At 44.4% G+C, this 25,278-nt stretch overlaps 3 protein-coding genes and 1 pseudogene across 16 annotated transcripts in view; 3 read left to right on the forward strand and 1 right to left on the reverse strand.

Annotated features, from left to right (window-relative positions):
* Positions 1 to 2,635: 2,635 nt before the first annotated feature.
* On the forward strand, positions 2,636 to 2,825 carry LOC141425989 (small nucleolar RNA U3; annotated as a pseudogene).
* A 1,757-nt stretch (positions 2,826 to 4,582) lies between these two features.
* Spryd4 (SPRY domain containing 4) lies at positions 4,583 to 8,611 on the forward strand. Its single transcript, XM_020163207.2, has 2 exons — positions 4,583 to 4,744; positions 5,101 to 8,611. The coding sequence occupies exons 1-2, from the start codon at positions 4,642 to 4,644 to the stop codon at positions 5,637 to 5,639; spliced, it is 642 nt and encodes a 213-aa protein (XP_020018796.2). The 5' UTR covers positions 4,583 to 4,641; the 3' UTR covers positions 5,640 to 8,611.
* Positions 6,610 to 21,195, reverse strand: Gls2 (glutaminase 2). Of its 5 annotated transcripts, none has more exons than XM_074083675.1 (18): positions 20,758 to 21,195; positions 16,376 to 16,544; positions 15,859 to 15,980; positions 15,139 to 15,268; positions 14,546 to 14,625; positions 14,299 to 14,462; positions 13,934 to 13,992; positions 12,050 to 12,082; positions 11,707 to 11,765; positions 10,996 to 11,062; positions 10,820 to 10,870; positions 10,439 to 10,615; positions 9,237 to 9,368; positions 8,970 to 9,062; positions 8,518 to 8,579; positions 7,725 to 7,801; positions 7,390 to 7,453; positions 6,610 to 7,273 (listed from the first exon to the last, which is right to left on the reverse strand). In XM_074083675.1, exons 1-18 carry the CDS (start codon positions 20,937 to 20,939, stop codon positions 7,123 to 7,125), a joined length of 1,872 nt encoding a protein of 623 aa, XP_073939776.1. In that variant the 5' UTR covers positions 20,940 to 21,195; the 3' UTR covers positions 6,610 to 7,122. The 5 variants fall into 5 exon arrangements, with proteins under 5 accessions (XP_073939776.1, XP_020018859.1, XP_020018856.1 ...); XM_020163270.2 differs by having other exon boundaries at positions 16,376 to 16,532; positions 20,758 to 21,193; XM_020163267.2 differs by lacking the exon at positions 20,758 to 21,195 and adding an exon at positions 20,513 to 20,640 and having other exon boundaries at positions 16,376 to 16,532.
* A 128-nt stretch (positions 21,196 to 21,323) lies between these two features.
* Rbms2 (RNA binding motif single stranded interacting protein 2) overlaps positions 21,324 to 25,278 on the forward strand; it is an 83,542-nt gene continuing 79,587 nt past the window's right edge. For 2 of the 10 annotated variants that reach the window (XM_074083680.1, XM_074083681.1), the window contains exon 1: positions 21,332 to 21,606. In XM_074083680.1, coding sequence (XP_073939781.1) covers positions 21,436 to 21,606 — 171 coding nt within the window. In that variant the 5' untranslated portion in view covers positions 21,332 to 21,435. Of the gene's footprint in view, positions 21,607 to 25,278 lie in introns of all 10 variants that reach the window. The other 8 variants (XM_074083678.1, XM_074083683.1, XM_074083679.1 and 5 more) reach the window with 8 other exon arrangements.

A 25,278-nucleotide genomic window follows, 5' to 3' on the forward strand; every position in this document is an offset into this window, starting at 1 on the left:
AAAAAGAGCTGAAGGTGTGGCTCAAGCAGTATAGCACCTGCCTATCAAGCTTGAAGCCTGAGTTCAAAACCATCAAAAACCAAAAACAATGAGTACAGCCAAGTGTGGTGGTACACATGTATAATCCCAGTACTTGGGAGTCTGAGGCAGGAGGATGAAGAGTTTGAGACCAGCCTGGGTTACATAGTAAGACCCTATGAAAAGAAGAGAGAAAAGAAAGGAAAGAAAGAAAGGACGGAAGGAAGGAAGGAAGGAAAGAAAGAAAGAAAGAAAGAGAAAAGAAACACATAAAAACAAAACAATGAGCACATATTCTGTGCTAAGGGTAATGCTGAGGCCCTGAGGCACAGAGACCATGGCTCATACCTGTAATCCTAGCTACTCAGGAAGCAGAGATCAAGAGGATTGTGGTTCAAGCCAGCCCAGGCAAATACTTCTGTGAGAACCTATCTCGAAAGATACCTTCACACACACACATAAAAGGGGGTGGTGGTAGTGGTGGAGTGGCTTAAGGCGAAGGCCCTTAGTTCAAGCCCCAGTACTACAAAAAAAAAAAAAAAAAGAATTAACGGGCTGGTGGAGTGGTTCAAGCAGTAGACTGCCTGCCTAGCAAATGTGAGGCCTTGAGTTCAAATTCCAATTCCCCCCCAATAAAAAAAGAATTGATGACTGAGATAGGCAGCTGCCTATTTCCATATTCCCTGGGAAGCCAGTCAGAAGGCTAATAAAATAAGAGAGAAATAACATGATAGGGATTCAATGACAATGAGGTATGTGAGATGAGAGAGACAAAGAAATCCAGGACTCACGGATTTCTGGGCAACTGGCTGGATAGAGGTTGCAGTTCATGGAGTCAGAGAATCCAGGAGGAGGAAGTTTGTGTATGAAAATGAGGGTAACTTTGGATATACTGAGTTTGAGACTACTGGGGACATCCAGGTATGAATTTCCAATAGGCTATTGAAAATATAATCTGGAACTCAAGAGATAGAGATTTTGAGAATCCATATCCAATAGGTGATAGAGGACTGTACCAGAATAGATCTAGTACTCATAGTACATTTCTTGGTGGGAATGGGGAGGGGAAGAAGACATGAGCTGAGATCTTCAATAGGAGTTTCCTCATCTGCTTACCTTTTTCTGCCTTTTAAGCCATAGCTATAGCTTTAGGAAAGTCTCTTCCCAACATTCCTCCATGTACTAATTCAGAGACTTCTCTTTTGATTCCTGACCATTTTACAATCGGTTGAATTATGACACTTACTGCATCAAATTGCAACAGTTGATATTCTCATCCATCCCCCAGCTAGACTTTAGGCCTTTGAAAGAAGGAACGGTGTTTTGTGAAATTGAATTTAAAAAGTAGGCAGCAGTCACCATTGCTGAACAGTCCTTCCTCCCAGAAGACTTGCCACCCTATGCTGAATCTCCTTTTAACACCCTTCCTCCCTACTCCTCAGTTCCCAGGCAATTAAGAGAACACTTTTCTCCTATCCTAGTGAAAGGGGGGAGCCTTCTGTCCCCACCCAGAACCTAAGCCCAAAGCAGAGGCAGGTCTGACTGGTCTTTCCCCTTTTCTATTTTGGGCAGCTGGAGACTTCCCCATATATAATTTCCTAATGTTTAGTAGTAGCAGCTACACTTTCAGTGGCTTCTTCTGAACTGAGCAGTTCATGTGCACTCTTAGTGTAAGAGCATATAGGTACAACACAATATACTGCAGGGGTTTAGAAATGCAGGCTCTGGGGCTGGAGATACAGCTTAGTGGTAAAGCTTTTGTCTAGCATGTTCAAGGTCCTGGATTGGATCCAGCACCTCATTAAAATGGATAAAAATTTTAAAAAAAAGTAGGCAGCAGTCATATCATGTAAAGTCTTATGATCATGCAAAGGGAATCTGATGCAGGTACACTAAAAATTTAAGTAGGAAGGGCTAGAGATGAGGCTCTGGCATTAGAATATCTGCTTAGCAAGTGGGAGGCCCTAAATTCAAACAAACAAACAAAAAAAGGTTTAAGTGGAGAAGTGGAAGATTAAGATTTGTAATTAATCTTACAACTGATGACTGCAGTGCCAACATTGGACTTCAAGCAGACAGAAATGAGACAGAATTGAGGCCTCAGGGACCTGAACTAGTACCATGTCTGCTAGAATGGTAGTTAGAAGGCTGGGAGGTAGCTGGGTGGTACAGCACTTGCCTAGCATGCTTGAGACCCTGGGTTCGATCCCAGCACCAAAAAAAAAAAAAAAAAAAAAAAAAAAAAGGAATGTTAGTTAGAACCCTGGTGGCAAGGGGTTGGGTTAATTCTTTAGGCTTTTAAAGATTTAGTCACTTTTTTTTTTTTTTTTGGAGGACTGGGGTTTGAGCCCAGGCCTTCACATTTGCAAAGTGGGTACTCTACTGTTTGATTCACACCTCCAGTCCATTTTGCTTTGGTAATTTTGGAGATGGGGGGGTGGTCTCTGGAACTATTTGCCCAGGCTGGTCTCAAACCTTAATCCTCCCGATCTCAGCCTCCCAAGTAACTAGGATTACAGTTGTGGGCCACTGGCATATGACTTTAGTCTCTTTTTTTGAGTGGTGGGAGGATGGAATGGGATATTGAGCAGTAGAACATCAAGAAGTGGACAGACTGAAGACTATATTTTCAGGGATTATTTCTATAGTTTGTTACTAGAGAAGTTTCTCTGATTGTGTATGGTACCGGAAGCCAGGAGGAGGAGGTGCAGTGTGAAGCTGGCTCTTGGTGTTGCTTTATTGCAACTGCCATTTGCCATTGAGGATCATTCTTACTCTCTAGAAGGAAAGTACACAATCTGAGTGGTTTTCCTTAAAAAAAAAAAAAAAGAAAGAAAGAAGTATACAGACTGAAACATTTAGAAAGCAGGGATACAGGGTCTTAAGCAGATCAAAATGTTAAATGTTAATTATCACCTTCTTATACATGTATGTAAATGGAAAAATGAGACCTGTTGAAACTATTCCAGTAATGGGGGAGGGGAGATAAAGAAGAATGATGGAGGGGGTGACTTTAACTATGATATATTGTAAGAAATTTTGTAAATGTCACAATGTACCCTCAGTGAGGCAGGCTAGAATACAACAATTAAAATTTTTTTAAAAGGGGGAAAATGTAGAATAGTTGGACCTAAGTGAGGCAGAGTCCTATACCATTTCTTAGACTTCAGCTATACTACTGCTTAGCTTTCCTAAGCTCCTCCTGTGCTGGGAGCTTTTATTGTCTGTTCAGTAAACTGTGCATTTGCTTTACTCTTAAAAAAATTAATCACTTACTTAATACCTGTTTCATTCAGAACAAAAATACTGAGACTTTTGCTTAAATTTGGAAAACTGAGTACTGTATTGACATAAACCATGCATTCTTGTAAGAGGCGCTCAAACTGCTTTTGCTAAAAAGCACTGACTCCTTACTTGGGCCCACAAATTAACTAAAAACAGCAGAAGCTTGGCATCCCTACCTCCTCTTGTATCTGCCCCTGATCTAAGCCATTCTCTTTAGTCACTTTACAATCACCTTGGATTCCAGAAAGAACAGAACTGATAACATCTTTAAGACAAGGGACTAAAACGTCCCATAAAGAACACTGGAATGTGCAGGACAGACCACCCCTCCAAATGAGGACAATTTCTTATAATAATGAGGCTGTATCCTGGAGCAGGAGTAATCATCTTTATGGGAACCATATTGCTCTCCTCAAGTGATGACAGCAACATCTTCTCTGGAACCCCTTGGGAACACTTCTGTGACCAGGACTGTTTAAATATGCACACCTTTGCTCCCTTCCCCCAGTTCTTTTGTCTATTTAAACCTGTAGCTCATGTTTGTACCCTGGAAGATGGCTGAGGATGAGCTGAGTGCTTACTCTGCTTTTTCCCACCACATGTCCAGAGCCATGTAATAAATCTCCTTTCTCTGCCTTCACCATGCCTCTTTACTTGGCGTTTAGGGGCAGGTGGCCAGACCTCACATATGGAATCTCAGGAGTTTGGGCCTTGGGTCCAAAACTCCAATTTCCTTCTTAGCCCTGAAATATAAACAACTGCCACTCACTAGGTGGTTGCTTTTTGTCAAGCTGTATTCTAAATTAGTCTCAGTGAACATTCTTTTTTTTGTTCTTCTTTGCAGTGCTGGGGATCCAACCCAGAGTTTAATTTTCATTAAGGCATAGGGGTTAGTTTTTACTAAGGTATTGGTTTAGGCTCAGAGAAGTGAAAGATGTGTCTATAGTCACACAGTGAAGCCCTGGTTCAATCTAATTGCTGTTTAATTCTAAAACACATGATTTTGGACTTGGGGCGTGACTCAAGTAGTAGAACGCCTGCCTAGCAAGTTCAAGGTTTGTGTTTAAACTCCAGTACACCCCCCAAAAGAAAAAAAAACATGGTTTTAAACATCTGGTTACACCGTCTAAGAGTTAAGTTCAAATGTAAGCAGCGATCCTCACCACAAATAACAACAATAAACTGCAAAGTGGCACCATAACCAGAAGAGGAACCGCTAGGATGGCAGCTCCGGGCGACACGGCTCTTACGTCATCACGCTGCGTGGCCTCCTTGAGCACCACGTGCTCAGGGCGCAGGCCCAGCGATGGCGGGGTCTTCTGCCCGGGGGCGTGCCCTATGTATCTGTGGCGCAAGATGGCGCTGCCCTTTGCACGCTGGTGGTGCTTGTGCCGCTGGGGAGCCAAACGATGGGGGGTTGCCGCTGGGGAAGCCCGGAGAGGTAGGGTTATCTCCTTTTACTTCCAAAATATTTTCCTGTTATTCCCTGAGCCCGCTCAGTGCTCCAATCACCTACTCAGTCACTTCCCCTCCCCCATCTTCTCCGGTCTTGAGATTCCAAACACTGAAGATCTTCTGGTTTCTTTAAATCTGAGGCTTCCCCAATCCGAGTTTTTCGGCTGCTTGGGTTGCCATACTAAAGCGAACTCTCCCCCCACCTCCTCCTCCCGTCTTGCCAGCTTGGCATTGTACTCTTCTCTGCTTCTTAATGATCTGACTGCCGGCTTCACATCAGAACATAGCACTGGCCCTAAAGTTCTATCCTGTCGTTATCCAGTCTTTTTGCTCTGCCCGCAGGCATCAGTTTCAAACTGGAAGAAAAAACTGCCCACAGCAGCCTGGCACTCTTCAGAGGTGACACAGGTGTCAAATATGGCTTGGTGGGATTGGAGCCCACCAAGGTGGCCCTGAATGTGGAGCGCTTTCGGGAGTGGGCAGTGGTACTGGCAGATACAACCGTCACCAGTGGCAGACACTACTGGGAAGTGACAGTGAAGCGCTCCCAGCATTTCCGGATAGGAGTGGCAGATGTGGACATGTCCCGGGATAGCTGCATCGGTGTTGATGATCGTTCCTGGGTGTTCTCCTATGCCCAGCGCAAGTGGTACACCATGTTGGCCAACGAGAAAGCCCCAGTTGAGGCTGTGGGACAGCCTGAGAAAGTGGGGCTGCTGCTGGAGTATGAGGCCAAGAAGCTGAGCCTGGTAGATGTGAACCAGGTCTCTGTGGTCCACACGCTACAGACAGATTTCCGGGGTCCAGTGGTGCCTGCTTTTGCTCTTTGGGATGGAGAGTTGCTGACCCATTCAGGGATTGAGGTGCCAGAGGGTCTCTAGTGTGTCCATTACTGGAGACCCTAATCATGCTTTTGGCTAGCCTTCTGTGTGAGTGTTGTGAAGTTGTTTTACTTTGCCCCAAGCAATCTGTAGCTCCCACAATTCAATGTTGGCTCCTCTGTGCAATGTCTTAATCATCTTCCTCTGTCCCCACCCCTGTGAAAGCTAGGCATACAGCCAAACTTTCCCCCTTGAACTACTGCCAGTTTCCTTGGTGTATTTTCCCTGACTTGGTTCCTTCGTTCCCTGACTCCCCATGCCAAGACCTTTCTCAGACTATTCAGTCCCTTATCCACTGTAACTTGTTTGCTTGGGGGGCTCACCAAATCTCTCCAGAGTAAATCCTTTCTACCTCTGGCTGGAGAAGTGGTACAGTCAGTGACTTAGCCTTTTCTCTCCGGCACCTACAGAGTCTGGGCGCTGGTTCTCTCAATACTTTATTGACTCAGTGGGTCAGAATGAGATCAGAGTTCTCCTTCCCCAGTACCTCAATGCCCAGACTCTCAGCCCCACACAGCTGCAGCCATCCTCACCCTGAGTCCATCTGCCTTCATCTGAAACCCAGTAAGTTCGTCATAATCATTATGCCAGTTACAGCTGTGACCAAAGGGGAAAAGACACTAGGGGATTATCTAGGGGATCGCATCCAGAAACTTTATTCTTGAGAAGTTCCATCTTCATAATTTGCCATAGTTAGAACTTTGAGAAAGAAGGGAAGTCTGAAATTTTGCACAATTCAGTTTTGGGCTTGTTCAGACCCAAACTCCTATTTCCCTTGACTATAGAATACACTTAACATAAAGCAGTATTTGGGGTTGAGGAAAACCTGGTGGAGTGAGTATGTATGTGAAATATGTATCATTTGGGCTCTGTCTGACCTTGTGGTTCTACCTTATTCTACCTTCTATGATGGTGATGAAGATGGATACCCTTAGGGGAGAAAAAGAATGACTAAGTTTAGCAAAAATAGTAATTTGTGTAATTAAAGTTTATTTGAGCACAAAATACTTTCTGTCTATAAAATTGCTGTTAGCAGTAGCAACAGCATGTTCTGGCTAAGGGGGACAGATCTCTTCACACTACTAAAGCCAGATACACAGGTCCCTTTTTCTCTTACTCTGATATATGCATATGATGGTTGTTAGAGTCCCTCCATTGAAGTCTCTTTCTCATGAGAGTTTCTTCAGGAAGAGAAACAGAGGACTTGGATGAAGACCTGGTATGATTTTGAGTGGGTCAGGTCATTGGGCCATACCTCTGACTTTGGATAGCTCTTCTGCAGGTGTCCACTGAGGTCCTTCTCTGTGCTTTGTTCATTGAGGGAATGGGTGTTTTGACTCTCACAGAAAGCACTGACCTAAGTCACCAATGGCTCTCTTGGTCCCCACTGATGCATCTCTCCATAGTGTTTTTGGTGGTTATGTGGGTTAAGTGTGTGCCAGCTCATGCTTTTTTTTGAGCAGGGACTGTCCATAACCTGTGCTCACACCATGCTCTCTAAGTTCTCTTTAGACATGGCTGCTGTCTCAACTTGAGTTTCAGAGACTGCGTAGGTGTCCTGGTAATCTTGAAGCAATTTGACCACTTCCAGGTGATTGAACTGCACAGCATCATCTAGGGGAATGTTGCCCCACCTGAGAGGAACAAGGACTGTGATCAGAAAAGAAGGCACCAGCACACGAGCATGGTGGCTGGAGGGAAGTGATAAAGTTGTGCCACCCTCCCACCTTTTTAGCCTAATCCCACTCACCTGTCCTTGGCAAAAGGATTCACTTTGCAACCCTCGATCAGAAATTTAACAACTTCAGTGTGTCCTAGGAATATGGACAGAAGGAAAATGAGAGAGGGTCCTGAACCCTTTGGTGCAGACCTGTGGCAGTTGGAATCTGTACCAATGGGGAGGAAAAAATGCCTTGGCATTTTGTTTCCTGACAACACCCAGTAGTAGTCTGGCTGCCAGCTGAAGGGCATCTGGATAAAACTGATTGTTGTCCCTGTTATCTTGAGGACACATACAGTGGGAGTACTCCTGGTACAAAAGGAAGGGTCTTACACTCTGTGTCACTTCTTTAACCCTCTAGATACCTTCAGCTGCAGCAACATGCAGGGCTGTGCGCGAGTCATAGTCTTTCTGTTCCATATCCATGGCTGACAAAGCAAACCTGAGGGTAGTGGAAAGCAGCTCCGGTTACTCAGCTCAGTCTAGAATCACTAGTGTAGTGGAGTCAGACTGGATGAGTTCCAGAAAAGGTAAAACAGTTAATGCTAAGATCTGTAGGCTCTATGATCTGTGCTCTATACCTGATAAGACTTATTCCCACTTTATTTATTTTTGGTGGTACTGGGGTTTGAACTCAGGGCTTCTCAATTGCTACGCAGGCACTCTATCACTTAACCCACTTCACCAGTTCTTTTTTGTGTTGGATATTTTCAAAGTAGGGTCTCATGAACTATTTGCCTGGACTGGCTTCAAACCATGATCCTCCTGCTCTCCGTCTCCTAAGTAGCTAGGATTACAGGTGTGAGCTGCCAGCATCTGGGCTTATTCCCACTTTAGAGAGGAGGAAGTATGACACTTGTAGAAACATTGCAGCCTAGCTGTAGTGAATATTTGTTGATGTTGGTAATCTACTCGAGATCCCTGTCTCCTAGGACCATGCTCTTAACACCCAAATTAATAACAGTGACTTATTAATTAAGTTCCTATCATATGGCATGCACTTTCCTTTTGTTCTTTTTAAAATCTCATTTAAATGCAATTGTGTCCATTCTGTCTAATTATAAAGCTAAAGCACTTAACTGTTTTGCTGTGTTGCCTCCTAAGAAGGTATCTGAATAGGAATATTTTACCGTGTGTATTTGGTTACAGGAGAATTACCTTCGAAGAGCTGAGACATCTCCACTATAGGCAGCAAATAACAGGTTCACCACAGTCTTGTTCTGGAACACAAATAATAGTTATCTGAGACTAATTGTGTCTTTGAGTCTACCTATGTCCAGCTCTGCCTTGTGACCTTCCTCCCGGGTGCTTACCCGAGGGTTTTTCTTTTTTTTGGTGGGACTGGGGTTTGAACTCAGGGCTTTGCACTTGCAGAACAGGCACTCTGCCATTTGAGCCACACCTCCAGTCCATTTGTCTCTGTGTATTTTGGAGTTGGGGTCTTTGGAACTATCTGCCCTAGCTGGCCTTGAACTGTGATCCTCCTGATCTCAGCCTCCTAAGTAGCTAGGATTACAGGAATGAACCATCAGCATCCAGCTGGGTATTTCTTAAATGTTAAGGAATAATCTATCCTGAAATATCCTTCAAGACACCCAGGGTTTCCTTACCCGAACTTCTCCTCCTTCACGCCGTGGGTCTAACTTCCGAGCACAGTGCCGCAAGTTATCATAGTTGTGAAAGTTAAATAGAGACACCAACTTCTAGAATTGTAAGCCAAAAATAAGACAGTGAGTGTCTTGTCTGTTGCATCTAATAGGAGCTTATTCCTTGTACTTGGTAGGAGCTTATAATTGCTTTATTTACTTAAAATAAAATGGCTACAATTAATTTATTGCTTAATTAAAAGAATTAAGTACTACATACACGCAGCTCACCTGACAGAAGCTGATGCCCCTTTGGCTATTCCCCAGCTTGTCCAATGGAGGTGACAAACACATCATTCCCATAACATTGGGTACCACCAGGAGGATGGCTCCTGACACAGCTGACTTGGCTGGCAGGCCCACCTGGGGGAAACATTTGAAACTGAGGATGAGCTGGAGGTTCCCCAAATTTAGAAAAATAAACAAGGCAGACTATTTCAAGTTACTACATAGGCAAGGCCACAACCCACCTTTTTTGGCTTATTAATTAGTTTCTTTTCTTACTGCTACCTTCCCCTACACCATTCATTGATACAGTTAGGAAATGTTTATTGAGATATTAACAGCACTGAGTGGATGTTGTGGTAAAACTACTACGGTCATTAGATTACATTGTGGTCATGGGAGATAGGCAATAAACAGGCAAACATAAATAGACAAAAAATAATTATGATGAACACTGAGAAGAAGTAGGGTGCTATGAACAGAGGTGGAGACTGGCTCAGAAAAGACTCCTAGGGCCAGGAGGGTAATTCAGTGGTAGTGCACTTTGTCTAACATGGGTGAGACCTGGCTTCCCTTCCCAGTACCAAAAAAAAAAAAAAAAAAAAAAAAAGCCTCTCCTTAGAAGGGACATCTAGCTGGGTGTGGTGGTGCATATCTGTAATCTCAACTACTTAGGAGGCAGTGAGTGGAGGATCATGGTTCAAGGCCAGCCAGGGTAAAAAGTAAGACTCATCTCAACAAATAAGCTATATGTGGTGGCATACGTCTGTAATCCTAGCTAGCAGGCAGCATAGTTAGGAGGATTGCTGTCCAAGGCCAACCTGGACAGAAACTTGAGACCCTATCTGAAAGTAACTAAAGCAAAAAAGGGCTGGGTGTTTGGCTCAAGTGGTTAGAGTACCTGCCTAATAAGCATAGGGCCCTGAGTTCAAACCCTAGTCTTGCCAAAAAAAAAGTGATATCCAAGCTGAGTTCCAGAGGAGTCAGCAGTGTGAAAAGCTGTACAAGAGGGATTCATGTGTCTATATATTTGAGGAATGCAGTGTGTTTGACAACCTCTACTGAGCATTCTCAGCCTAATTTCCTGGCAGGAGATTTGTGAATGGGTAGCAGGTGCAGGCTGTCACTTTTCCATCTTCAGAGAATAGTGCTTTCTCTTCTTAGCACTGGGATCATGGCAGATGGATAGCAGGGTCAGAAACACTCACGTGGAAAGCAAACTGGCCAGAGAAGTCATACATGCCACAGGAATGCATGAGGCTGAGGGTGTTACGCACTGCTTCAGCACTCAGCACGCTCTCGCCTGTGATGGGGCAGATCCCACCATTGGCAAGGGTGGCTGCCATCACACTGCCTGATTCACAGGTGACCTCTACGGAGCACAGCTATGGAAACAAGGAAGAGGTGAAGGTGCAGTGTAGACATGAGCGCAGTGCTCTTGGGTATAGAGCAATGTTCTTGGCTTGTAGATCTTTCAACAAGTTCCTTTGTTGTTTCTGACAGAACCACTAAAGAAGAGTGCCCGTTATGTGAGTCAGAGAAGGAGGGCAGTCTGACCTGTTCCCTCAGTCCTGAGAGTGTTTGCTTACCTGGAAGTAGAGGTCGAGGGCAGCCATCATATCTACCCCCTTAGGAAAGCACTGCAAAGAAGAGGGGAGAGCATTCTCTTCAGGTCACACTTCCACACTGCATGGGTCTCAGCAGAAGTCCCCAACACCAGTAGCAGAATTCCTGGTGACTTTCCCTACTGGCCTCTCTCAGTTACCTTCTTTTCCTTGAGATAATAGCCGATGGCATAATTCCGGTCCCCCGTTTCCTTCTCCGACTGGAATCTGAAGCAAACACCCAATTTAGTGCTTAAAGTTTGAGGGGTGGGTATGGGGAGAAGGGGGAAAATTACCTTCCTTGAGTGACAGAACTACATCACACATGTCATTCAATCAGTCCCTTCTAACTTCCCACAATAATATTTGAGGGAATATCTGAACCTGAGCAAACACTGGACATAGCTTTGTTGTAAAATGTAAACAAAACAAAGTGCAGACTGGAGGAGTAGCTCAAGTGGTAGAGCACTTGTCCAGCTTTCTGGAGACCTTGGGTTCAAACCCCAGTACCACAAACAAATAAATAAGCAAATAAATAAAAACTTGTAAAAAGCCACCACCACCTAAAGGTGCCTAGTGATCTAGTGTAGGAAAACTGGAGAAGTTTTTGACTTTATGTTATTGACAAGGGCTTAGGCACAAACCACTACTGCTTCTCCCATTCCATACTAATTAGAAATAGAACAAATTATTTCACAAAGTAAACAAATGCCAATAAAGGGGCTCAGTGGGAGCTGGGAGGCCCAAGTTCCTATGGACTTTTCCTCCTAAAATACTCTCATATTCATGTTCTCCCTCCCTCCCTCCTTCCCCCTCTCTATCTATACACAAAACCACAACTTATTCATCCAGTCCTCTGAATAGGGCCTTACGTGGCATTGCTGAACCCCAAGAATTCATTTCCAGCCATTCTGTTCAGATACTGCAATACCTGGAAGAAGAGAAGAGAGGCAAGGAAGTGCCATTTGACCATGGACCCCTACTAAACAGGCTGACAAGCCCTTCTGAACCACTCAGTCTGTATCCCAGTTTTGTTGGAGACAGAAGGGACTTCAGAGGCTTTCCTCTGAGGTCAACAGGTTTCCACTCCTCTGGAAATAGGACTTCTAGTGTGGGTGCACCTGAGAATGGATTTATAGCCTGGCACTTAGGGCAGCAGGAGAGGACAGCATGCCATGGAGAAAGGCAGCCAGGAGCTAGTAGCAAGGAACTTACAAAATCAAACTTCTCTGCTTTGTTACAGTCCATCTGCAAAGAAAGAGAGACATGTCAACATTTCAAGCCTAGAAGGATGACAGAAGGGGCAGAAGGACCTAGTATAGTTGAAGTGATAGACAAGCCTTGCTATTGCAAATGTGTTACATTTTACAATTTACATTTTTTTTGTTTGTTCAGAAACAGGTCTTACTATATTGCCCAGGCTGGTCTCAGGCTTGTGGGATCAAGTGATCCTCCCACCTTAGCCTCCTGAGTAGCTGAGACTACAGATGTGCACCACCATGCCGATGGTCTTATCTTTTTTTTAAACAATTGAGACTCTGTGTGTGTGTGTGTGTGTGTGTGTGTGTGTGTGTGTGTACATATGTATGGTGATCTTAAAAAACAAACCATGCTAGGTGTGGTGAAGCAGAAATCAGGATTGTGGAGGCCTAGCTAGGCAAAAAGTAAGTGCGACCCCATCTCTATAAGGTGGGAGTAGTGGTATGTGCCTGTGATCCCGGCTATGTGTATCCAAGGCCCTGGACAAAAACATGAGACCCTAACTGAAAAATAACTAAAGCAAAAAAGGCTGGGGGCATGGTTCAAGTGGTAGAGTACTTGCCTAGCAAGTGTGACACCCTGAGTTCAAGCTCCAGTAATGAAAGAAAGACTTAGGTGATTATCAAGGAATGAGGATTCAGACATCCTCACCCAGCTGGGTGTAGTGATACACACCTGCACTCAGGAGACTGAGGAGGAGGCTTGAGAGAGAGTTCAAGGCCAGTCTGGGCTAAATAATGAGACACTGTCTCAAACAAACAAATAACCTCACCCCATCCATGAGCTTCACTCCTGAGTTTCATCCCTACTTCCATCTTCAGTCTTCTACTTTTCATCTTTCTGACTCCAGACCTGTCCCCATTCCCATTCGTTATACCTCAAGCTAGAGGCTTACTCTAGCCCATCCCTGACTCCCATACCATCTCCAAGATTAGATGGGGTTGCAGAAACGGAATGTGGCATCTACTGTGCATATTATAATATTCAATTATATTGCTAACTGAAATGAAGCCAAAAATTCTTTCATTTGTTTTGGCAGTTGCTGGGAATTGAACCCAGGATTTTAGCTGAGAGTCAAGTTCAGTACTGTTGACTTAGATGGGAATGAGATGAGGCAGATTCCAGACACAGGGCTCTATATAGATAGAGCTATTATAGAACAGGGGGACAGTCTTGGCCTGGTCTTTCCCCACAGACTCACTGCTTCCTGCACATGTCAGCTATAGAGTCAACAATACAGGGACTGTGACACCTGAGTCCCCTGGGGGAAGGGTTCCTAACACCACCTTCCCCAGGAGGAACTGTGATTGGCTCCCAAGTGTCGCTGCCCACGTGGCTCCCAGGTTCTTGCTCAAGCTCTGGGAGACCTACAGCTGATGGGCCTGCCTGACACCCTTGCTCAAGGCCAACTCACAGTTCCAGGTGACGTTAATAACTGCCCTGGCCTGGCCATTCACCCTTCTCTCCATGTGTCCCTCGCCCTGGAGTGGCCAATCAGTATCTAATAGTGCCATCCTCCCCCTCTCTCTGGCATTTGGCCCTTGGTCCTAAACAGGGGTCAGGACCTCCTGCTCACTTCTCTTAAGGCCAGGAGGCCCTGGGCTCCAGACTTAAAGGTGGGGGCAGGGAACAATATGGGATGAGGGTGTGGGAGGTGGGACAGTTCCTCATACTGACATCCTCAACATAACACATGGGTTCCTGCTGTACTCTTTCATGCCTTCTGGGAGCCCTCAAAGGAGTCAGCTTGTCTTTCTGGAGAGCTGAACAGATATGAGGGATATAGGAACAAGGGCGTTGAAAGAATAGTACCTATTAGAAGGTTCAGGTGGCACTGACCTTGATCAGGGAGCTGACGACAATGGCACCAGCATTGACCATGGGATTATGGGGGATTCCTGGGGAAATACAAACCACCCAGAGTCTCATCAGCTACTGAACAAAGCCTGCTCTACAGCCTGCCCACTCCGGAGGTTAAACAAGAAAGATTTCTTTGCTAGGGCTAAAGGAAGGACAGACTAATCAGGAAAAGCAAAGAGCCAACAGTGGTACATCCTGAATGTGCTCGATCTTTGATCTCAGTAGCTAAGCAGGTTAGTATTTGGATGGAAAGAAAGGCAAAGAAACAAAACAAAACAAAACAAAACAAAAAAAAGGAAGGGTAGGGGAAGTGAGAGCTTAGTCTGAGCCCTGAGGATGCTTACCTTCTTCATTAAGGGAGAGTTTGTTGTAGCGCAGGCCACTGGGTTCCTTGCCCACAAACTTGTGCACATAGTCAGTGCCTAAGGTGCTTATGGAGATGGCATACGTGAGGGGCTTCACACAGGACTGCAGGCAGAAGGGGATCTTTGTGTGGCCCACGGAGTGCCTGGAGGCAGACAGTGCCATCAGAGGGGTTGAATTTTGTTCTGAACCTGTGCCCTGCCTCCCCTTTCTCACCCAGTATCTCACCGTTGACCATCCACAGTGCACAGGGAGACGCCCCACAGGTCTGGGTTTGACTTGGCTAGATGAGGGATGTAGGCTGCCACCTGGGTATAAGTGTGTAAGAGAAAAGGGAGACAGATGTAGTGAACAGAAATGTATACAAGGTCAGGAGAACCTTTTAGATAATGGTAAAGTTCTGTCTCCTACATGACAAATGAGTTCTCTTCTGCTTATTGCTCTCAGAAACACCTAAGCCTTAAGTCCTAGGGGGCATTATCTTTCTGTAGCCCCAATTATATAGGGATGACAGCAAAGCCCATGGAAGGTAAAAGAATAATTCTGGAATTGGCTTCCCTTTTTGATTCTTAGGCTCAGTTACCCTGTAAGTCTTTGAAGGCTTCAATTGGCTTCTTATGCCATCTGTCTTCATAAAAACCTAGGATTTCCTCACCTGCTTTAGGAATCAGGCATATAGAAATACATGAAGTCATATCCCTATTTTTAGAGGTTCTGCTGTCATCTCTTATTTATTGCATTTCCAGCCCCAGGAAGTCTCTGAGAAGCAAGCTGTATCTGGTCCAGAACCCTTGTCCCTCCCTTGTACCCCTGGCCCTCACTTTGCCTCCAGTGAGTTCTTTGGCATCCTCAAAGATGTGATCCACATGGCCGGTGAACTCCTCAAAATCAGGAATGACAAACTTCTTTCGGAATGCCTGAGTTAGGAGCACAATGTTGCTGCTCACACACCTGGATCCCAGACACAATTGTGTTAGGGGGCTAGAGAGATGCAGTGGGGACTCACTCTGGAGCCATGGAAGTTGGGAATAAAGAAGGTTGTAAGCCATCATTTAGTTTGGGACCAACAGTTGTGTGACTATCACAACAGTTGTGTGACAAGTCATTATATCATTCTAGGTTTTACTTTCTCTTGTCTAAAATGAGGGGTTGTAATGACACGAGAAGGTACTCCAAAATATTACATGGACAGTATGTCTTGGGATATGAGAAAAAACAAATTCCACAATATGTATAGTATGTCACCTTTATATTTTAGAAATCCTAAATTATTTATTTATGTATATTTATATACATATATGTATATATGTATGTGAATACATAGGACATTATCTAGAAGATATGCATTAATCTGTTAGCAATGTTTACTTCTGGGTACAGAGGAAAAGGAGAGCATGTATTTCCATATTGTTTGGATTTTTGTGAGTATTCATGTATTGTATAAAAAAACAATAAAATGGATTGAACTGTATAATCCCCAGCATTCCTCCCTGTCCACAGGACAGTTTGGAGAACAGTGCCCTTGTTTCAAGGGCCCTCACTTTTGGAAGAGATCTCGGTCCAAGAGACCACCACTGCTGGACTCTTGGACCAGGTGGTGCATCTTGCTCATACAGTCTCGGAGCCGGGGATCTGATGTCTGTAGTCCAGTGGCCTTTAGTGCCTTTTGGGGAAAGAAGAGTCCTGGTAAAGTTACCTCAAAAGATAGTAATCTAATCCTAATAGTCTTTCCCAGTAGATACTTAATTAGCTCAATCCCAACTACTGTACTATTGGTAGAACAAAAGGATTTAGAGACTAAGCAAAGAGGGACTGGAGCAGCTTTAAAGGCTAACAAGGGTTTCCTGCCATTTTTCATTAACTTTGACAAATTAATGAAACGGGCTTGGGAGCAGAAGTGGGATTATCTCATCAGCCTAGGCATCTGTTGTTATCCATCTGTATTCTCCATCCTCATATAGCAACCTAGTAGCTGCTCTGCACTTATCTTACCCTCCTTTCCCCACTTCCTAAAGATTCTAAGGGATTAGGGTTCTGGACAGGTAGAGAGCAACTTACAGTAGTGAATTTGTGGATAGGGATTCGTTCCTGTCCCTCAGCAATAGTGTAGAAGAGCAAATCACCGAGGCGGGACAGCATGCCAGTCTCTGATGCATCACTCAGGGCAGACACGGGAGGAGGGAAGGAGCCTGAGAACTGCTCCCTGTTCTTCCTCCTTGAACATGAGCTTATAATTAATTAGACGTCATTCTATGCCTCCTCCCTGAATCATCTGATCTATCCCTGAAGTCTTTCACATCTATCCTGAGAAGTAAATCTTACAACTTTCAGAGACTCTCACTTGTCCCACAGGCAATGAACATGTCCAAACCGAGGTCATCTCACCCCTGTCCCTCTTTTCTTGTGCTTCCCATCAGGGTTAGTAGCACTACTATCCACCCGGGTACCAAGCTGCAAGTGTAGAATCATTTTTATACTTTCCACACCTTAAGTCCATGATTATTTGGTCACCAACACTAGATGAATCTAGCACCATAATACCTCCCAAATTCACTCTGTCTTCTTTTCTTCTGCGTACTATGGTGTAATAGAAAGAACCAATTTGCTACTTAATAGCTATGTGAGGTTGGGCAGTCACTTAATATTGTTGAGCCTGCTTCCTTATCTACAAAATGAGAGTAGTAAGGTCCAGTTCACGTGATATGAGGATCATATTCCATGAAAAACTGACACAAAGTACATGCTTAGTAAATTGTGCTTCATCGTCAGCACTTTGTTACCTAATTGTCACTCTCTTGACTGCCCATCCACCTTCCACAATGTGACAATTATTGGCCTAAAACTCAAAATTTTCTCTACTCAAAAACCTGCGGTAGCTCTTGAGTGTCTGTAGAGTAAGTGTTTTGTTTTGTTTTTTGGAGATAGGCTCTCTCTGTATAGCCCAGGCTGGCCTTAAACTCACAATGTTGCCTCAGCCTCTTAAGTGCTGGACTATAGAAGTGCACCACCACGCCTAGCTAGCCTTAATTCTTGGTATGGCATTCAGTGCTCTTTAAAACCTGCTAACTTGCTGGGTGGGTGGCTCAAGTGATAGAATGCCTGCCTAGCAAGTGCGAGACCCTGAGTTAAACCCCAATACTGTAAAACAAACAAAAAACCCAAATCAAAACAAAGCAAAAAAACCCCTTCCAACTTTGCCAACTTTCCTTTCTATTCTTTACCATTCTTTCACTCTAGCTGGGTCAGGAACTGTTTGGCTTCCTGACCTTTGCTTATGCTGCAACTTCAGTATGGAATGACTTTCTTCTCCTTTATTTAGCACACTCCTACTCATCCTTTATGGTCCAAGTCAAATGTCACCAACTCTGTAACATCTTCCCCACACCTCCAGATTTTGCTTATGCTTCTGGTATGTCTCATGTATCATCTTCGGGTCAGAGGAGTCTCCTTTACCCCACTGTTAGGTTTTAGCTCCTAGCATTGGGAAAAATATATGTGTTTGCTTTTTCAGGCAGAAAATATTTTTGGAAGGACATACAAGAAGTGGGTATGCAGGGCACTGGTGGCTCATGCCTGTAATCCTAGCTACTCAGGAGGCAAAGATCAGGGGATCATGGTTTGAAACCAGCCTGGGCAACTAGTTTGCGATACCCTATCTTGAAAATACCCACCACAAACAGGTCTGGAAAAGTGGCTCAAGGCAAAGGACCTGAGTTCAAGCCCCAGTACCGCAAAAAAAAAAAAAAAAAAAGGAAAGAAAGAAATGGGTAAGACTGATTTATCTCTCTCTAAGTGCCAGACAAAAGGGGTAGGAGGGATACTTGTCACAGTATATAGTTTGTATATTTCGAATTTGAACCACATAACTATATTACCTATTGAAACAATGCACTAAAAAATAAAAAGACTCTTTAAGTTTGGCATAGACTAGGCCTTATGTGTTTGGGACTAGGAGGAACAACAGGAGAGGGGTACTTTCCTATTTCTGGGGAAATCCAATTGTTACAATGACCCTACTCTGTATAAGTGAAGAGAGGAGTGAAAAGCTATCTGAGGAATAACTCCAGAGGAAAGCCTATAGGAATGCTTAGAAGGTGGGCTCTGTTTCTGGAAGCTGATGGAAGATATGAAATAATGATATATCACTTTTGTATGTCTCCAAAGCCTTTTAAAAATTGCAAAGTTGTGGCCCAGATATGATCACCAATATAATGTTAAAGAAAAAACAAAGCAAGGTACAGAACAATATGTACAATATGATACCATTTGTATAAAAGTGGTAAAATAATATCAATATGCATAAAGTGCCTCTAGAAAACTGTACACGATATCAGTGACGTGAGATGGCTCTGGGAAGCAAAATAGCTAGGAATTTGCTTTAGGAAATAATTGTGAGGGCTGACGATATAGCTCAGTGGTAGAGTGCTTGCTTAGCACGTGAAAGTCCCTAGGTTCAATCCCCAGCACTGCAAAAAAAAATAATAATAATACATATACATTTAAAAAGTATCATTGTGAATAGTTCATAAGAGTATATAGTAGCCAAACTGAAGACTGGCTAAATAAATTATGATAGCTTATACCATGAGCTATCATTTTAAAATGGTAGCTATTAGAAATGATGTCATATATACATATATGACATATATTGAAGCTATATTGAATATATATACATATATTCAATGATATTAAAAGTTGTTAATAAATGGAAATGATAGGTTACCAAAAAATATGACTATTATGATCCCATGTTTGTTAAATTATGTATTGCACATACATATATAAGATATACATGGATATACCATGATTTTAATTGGTTATTTCTAATATTGGGATCCTGTTTTTTCTTAATATTGCACATTTATCTTCGTTTTCCTCCTGATCTCTGCCTCCTAAGTAGCTAGGATTACAGGTGTGAGTCACAGCCACCTGGCTTATCTTGGTTTTCTTTTAAAACTCATCAATACAATAAAGCTGAATATTTAAAAAACCTGAAATCCAACAATCTGAATAACAAGGTCATTTCCTCTTGCTGCCCTCCTTCCTCCAAACACAGAAACCCCTCCCTCTCATGATGTCACACTCTCAGAGCCCATCAACTTCCAGTGCTGTCAACTTCTCTGCCCAAGGAGCACCGGTTCAAGGCCTTTACCAAGATGGTCCCTGGAGCACAAGCATCATAGACAAGAGAAACTGGGCCTCCTAAAAACAGTCCATCACTGACTCCACTGGATGAGGGTGTGTCCTGGAACCAGGGATACCTCTACTCTCTACCCCAAAGAACACAAAAGGGTGAGGAAGGTTAAGCCTTTGCTCTGTCCCACCACCATTCTCCCAAGGTAATTATTTGGGAGGAAGTGGGGGTAGAGATTAGAACAGGAAAAAGAGGGTTTATTTTTTAAATGTTCCATACCTTTCTGAGAAGAGGCTGATGGAAAAATACTGCATATTAATGATTAATAATACTTATTGGTCTTTTACTATTCAGGTCAGGGACTCCAGTGGTGATGAGGTAGTGCTGTGTCAGTCTGGCTATTTTAATTATGTTGTGCATATGTTTCTGAATGTCATCAGGTAGGGGCCAATGATGGGAGGTGGCCCATTTCCTGTTACTGCTATAATAGGGCTACTTGGACATTGTCTAGCTGGACCTCTGAGGAGAACAAGATTTCCTGTTCTGCACCATAAAAAGTAACAGCCACCAAGTATTCCTGGCACAGGGAGACAACCTCCAGAGTGGAAGACATGACCAAAAGAAGAGAACCCCTTTTGTCAGGGAGCCCGAACAGCATAAATAACAGCTCTGATGAGTCTAGCTTGGGAAATCTGCGTCTTATGACAGCCCCCCCCATTATAAATATTCTCCCCATTCAAAGACCAATTTGGAAAACCATTCTTGGTTTACAGATTTGGAAGCACGGCTATGTGCACACCCAACACATACACACGTACCTGCACATCAATAACACGCATCACTCATTGCCAGCGGAAGACACAGAAACATACACCACACAAACATACCCAAGTACACTTAGACCTATGCGGGAGGTAGTTCCATACCCACGAATCCCCTAAAATACACAGGAGGACCAGGGGAAAGGTAGGGTGAAAGAGGGCGGTGCGCCCACGGCCCTGCATTCAGACACGTGCACCAAACAACACTGAGCCTATCTGCGTTCCGGGTTAAGTACGCACCTTGGACAGGCACCATCTCGAAGACCGACCTGCCCAAACGCCCTCCCGGGCGGACGGCAGGTTACCGCCCGAGCGCGGCGGACCCAAAGCCCCAAATCTAAAGGAAAAGGCATCGCAGGCTAGTGAGCGAGGAGAGAGGGGAGATGAAGACAGCTCTCTGGGAAAGGGGGCTCCCAGGGAGCTAGCGAGAACGACTGTGGGAGTGGGAGCAAGCCTGGCCCCTGCCCCTGTCCCGCGAGCCTTACTGATCCTGGTGCAGCAGTTGGTGGCTATGCGGCGTCTCCCTGCCCGGCGCCGTTGCCTCACGGAGGTGGTACCGGACACCCCCGTGAAGGAGTGGACTCTGGTTCGGGTGACCCCAGCCTCCCCACCGGCCACGACTGCCGGTCAGGCTCAACGCATTCATTAGAGCCCTTATGGAGCGCATGCCCCCGGCGCGCCGCGGCTCTGCCCGAGTGCCCAAGACCTCTGAGCGGTGGCTGGGAGGGAGGACGGAGGAGTCGCCAGCAAGATTAGGTGCCGGGGAGTTGTGCTACCAAGTGTCGAGCCTGAGAGATGAAGAGGGGCCTGGTGGGTGGGGTTGGGCAGGAGGAGGGGCCAGCGCTGGGGCCTGAGCCAGGGCTAGGTGCACCCACTCCCCCTCGATAGAGCAAGGGATTAAGCAGCAGGGGTCTCGCGGGTGGAGAGGAGGGGGCGGAGTGTAGGAATTGGGATGGACAGGGCCGGTGCCCAATCACTGGGGAGGTAAACACTGGGGGGCGGGGAAAAGGCGCGGCTACTGAATGAGAGCAAGGTGGGGCGGTCCACCGGCGCCTGCGGATTCCTGTGGAAGCTGCGCTGGGAATGCAGGAGCTGAGGGCGGGAAAGTGAAGCCTAGCTTTGCTAAGGCGGCGACTTTGGGGGATGCGACGGGGTTAGGAACGATGGAAGTTTCTAATAGAGACGAGAGCGCTGCTCGAGAGAGAAGGTTGAAATCGAGGCCTGTTCAAAAGCCACTTAGTGACCTTGGACATTTGAAGTCCAGAACCGGCCGACTTTCAATCACCAGCTGTGCGGGCTGTAGGCCCGAAACTAGTCACGGACACGCCCTGGTGGTGAGTGGAGAGTCCAGCGGCCGCAAAATACTTCATCCAGAAACAGACCTGACTTTAGTGAGGCCTGGGGTGGCGAAAAAGGTCACCCTATGGCTTGTTTTCTTCTTTCCTTCCTCCTCACCCCCGTTGGGTACTGGTTGCCCCTCCACACCTGGCAAATCCACCTAGCTACAACCCCCAGCTAAAACCTTTCCCTTCCCTTCCCTTCCCTCTTCTCCCCTCCCCTCCCCTCCCCTCCCCTCCCCTCCCCTTCCTTTTCCTTCCCTTCCCTTCCCCTTTTCCTTCCTTTCCTTCCTTTCTTCCCACCTCCCTCCTTCCCTCCGTACTAGGGCTTGAACTTCAGGGCCTAGGCCTTGAGCCACTCCACAAGCCCTTTTCTTTTGTGAAGGGTGTTGCTTTTTCCAGATAGGGCCTTGCGAACTATCTGCCCAGGCTGGCTTCGAACCACGATCCTCCTGATCTCTGCCTCCTGAGTAGCTAGGAATACAGACGTGAACCACCTGCACAGGCTAAAACCTTTTCTTAGCCATAAAGTTCAGATATTAAAATAAGGCAGTGCATACAAAAATAGTTAAGAGCTCCCCAAATTTTAGCTATTTTGACTGCTTGCCCTTGTCGTCATAGTCCGAGAAGAGGATTACAAAAAGAATTTTGAAAACTAAGAACATTGGCGGGCCCTGATGGCTCATGCCAGTAATCCTAGCAACTCAGGAAACAGAGATCAGGAGGATAGCAGTTTTAAGCAAGCCCAGACAAATAGTTCGAGAGCCCCTATCTCGAAGATACCCATCACAAAAAAGGTCTGGTGTAGTGGATCAAGGTGTAGACCCTACACAATAAACACACACACAAAGGTGTAGACCCTGAATTCAAACCCCAGTACCACACACCACCCCAAAAATACCAAAAACAGAACATTCAGGATTTTTGTCATTTGCAGCTGAGAGCTTTTACCTTGTATCTTCATAGCACCCAAAAATCTCTATATTTAGTAGGAACTCATTATGTAAATAACTACTACTGAATACCTATGGTGTGCCAACCACTTAGTTTATCTCTCCTTAGCAACGTGTAAAGCAGTATTATTAGTCTTATTTTAAAAAGGAGGAAACTTAAGACTCAGAAATTAGAACTGTTTGCATAAGGTAACCTGTTTATAAGTACCAGAGCCAGACATTAGACCCAAGTTTCTGACTACAGGACTCTCCATGTAGCCCTTCCCCAGAACTGACAATTGAATTGAATTAACCAAAGGAGAAATGACCTTGTTCCTAAAAGAAGTATTTATTTGGAATCAGCTATATCACAAAATACTAATTTTCATTTTGGGATTAAAAAGATCACCAGAAGTAACCAGAGCTGGGTGTGGTGGTCCACAACTGTAATCCCAGCACTTGGGAGGCTGAGGTCAGAGGATCTCAAATTTGAGGCCAAACTGGTTACATGGGAAGACACTGTCTCAAAAAAAAAAAAAAAAAAAAAAAGTAACTATGGGAAAATAAATATCAAAACCATGGTCCTTTGCCTTGTTTAGGGTTGGTGGGGGGAGGTTGGTTTGAAACCAGATGGTGTGACCTTTTCTGTTTTGTTTTATTTGTTTTTCCTTTTCCTTTTAGTAGTCATTCCCTATATGCCCTGTTTTCTTATTAGTAGGACTTCCTTTAATTCAGGGACTCCATCTTGCAGCCTCATGTTTGACTTTGCCCAAGAGGCAAAATTCTGTTGTTTCGTATTTTTTGAGATGGGGGTCTAGCTATATTGCTGGACTAGAACTAGCCACCCTTCTGCCTCAGCCTCCTGAGTAGCTGTGATTACAGGCATATAGTGTCATGCCCAAATTTAACAAAGGGTTTTGACACTTAGGGTAAACTTAATCCAGCATTAGTTTTTTCATACATAATAGAATAATTTTGTCTTTTCATGGGAAAATTATTATTTTTCTGAAGCTTTTGGATTTGTTCAAGAGAAAAATATACGTTAGGGAATTTTTAAATACAGCCTAGAAGCTATTGCTTCTTTTATTTCCTATCCTTACTTCATTGAACTAGCTTTAATTATAATGAGTTTCTCACTCCTTCATGGTACTCTTCTGCTAGGAATTGGTTGGGCAATGAAGAAAATCTGCCCTTAGAATAGAGCTTCTTTGCATAGACAGGTGGCCCCAGCTGCACTTTGACCTTTTGGTCAGATTTTGCATTCAGAACCTGACTGGGTTTTGGGTTTTTTTTTTGTTGTGTGTGTGTGTGTGTGTGTGTGTGGTATTGGTATTTAATCTTGGCCTCACACTTGCTAGGCAGGTGCTCTACTACTTGAGCCACTCCTCCAGCCCTAGATTTTGCATTCAGTGCAATATTGCAGCCTTTGCATGAGGATGGAGCATGAACTGGTGATTTGGGAGACCCCTAGCTAACACTGTATAAGATATTCAAGAATAAGTTTGTCATCTCAGTTGGTTAAAGCTTGGCATGGTCAGGTCATTTTTTTTGTTGTTTCTGATTTGAAAAGGACCCATGTAGTTTAAATCTGTGCCATAGTTTTAGCTAGAAATAAGGTTTTTATAAGTAAAAGAAAACTCTGCACTGTGGATTTTTAGGTTATTTTTTAGCTGTGCCAAAGTGTTTTTTGCAGTGCTGGGATTTGAACTCAGGGGCTTGTGCTTGCTAGGCAGGCAGGCACTGCCTCCCCTCTTCTTTTTAGTGGTAGTGGGGTTTGAACTCAGGGCTTTGCATTTGCAAAAAAGGCATTCTACCACTTGAGCCACACCTCCAGTCCATTTTGCTCTGGATGTTTTTTGAAGATGGGTCTTGAGAACTGTTTGGCCCAGTTGACCTTTTGAACCTCATTGCCCTCATCTCAACCTCCCAAGTAGCTAGGATTACAGGTGTGAACCACCAGCACTCAGCTTATGTTCCAGATTGGTTTTGTGATATATGATGGGTTGGTCTTACTGAGTTCGAATACTTAAATAAGAAAAGCTAAATTTTCTGTGGTACAAAATTGGAAACTAGATGTTTGTGTTTGGAGGCTTTATTTTTTATGACTTGGAGAATCATTTGTTTTATTCTTTAGACTTAGCTAGGTTGCTAATTAGTCCTAGTGAAAGATTATTTCATTCTTTCTCCTATTAGTCTGCTAATGGTACTATTGGTACAAACTCCTTCCTGTCTTGGTTCCTCTATCTGTAAAAGATAAATTTGTACTTTACTAGGTAAAGTATAAGTACTGGGCTCTGAAATATTCAGCTTCTATTCCATTCAATGGATATTTGTTGGCCTACAGTGTGCCAGGCCCAGCACTGAGGAATTCAGAAAACTAATAATAATAAGCCAGCTTTTGACTTTTGGGGGAAGTGAGAAAGCTAATGTTTAAAATTAGTGATGAAACTGGGTGCCTGTGGCTCAAGCCTATAATCCTTGCTACTTGAGGGGCTGAGATTAAGAGGATCAGGGTTCAAGGCCAGCATGGGCAAATAGTTCAAGAGATTCCCATCTTCAAAATGACCAGAGCAAAATGGACTGGAGGTGTGGCTCAAGTGGTAGAGCATCTGCTTTGCAAGTATGAAGCCCTGAGTTCAAACCCCAGTCCTGCCAAATAATAAAATAAAATAAAATTCCTAATGAAGGAGTCTGATGTAGAGATATGCAGAAGGAAGTGTAAAGAAGGCTGGGGCTG

Source organism: Castor canadensis, chromosome 8 (assembly GCF_047511655.1).
Source record: "Castor canadensis chromosome 8, mCasCan1.hap1v2, whole genome shotgun sequence".
Lineage (NCBI taxonomy): Eukaryota > Metazoa > Chordata > Mammalia > Rodentia > Castoridae > Castor > Castor canadensis.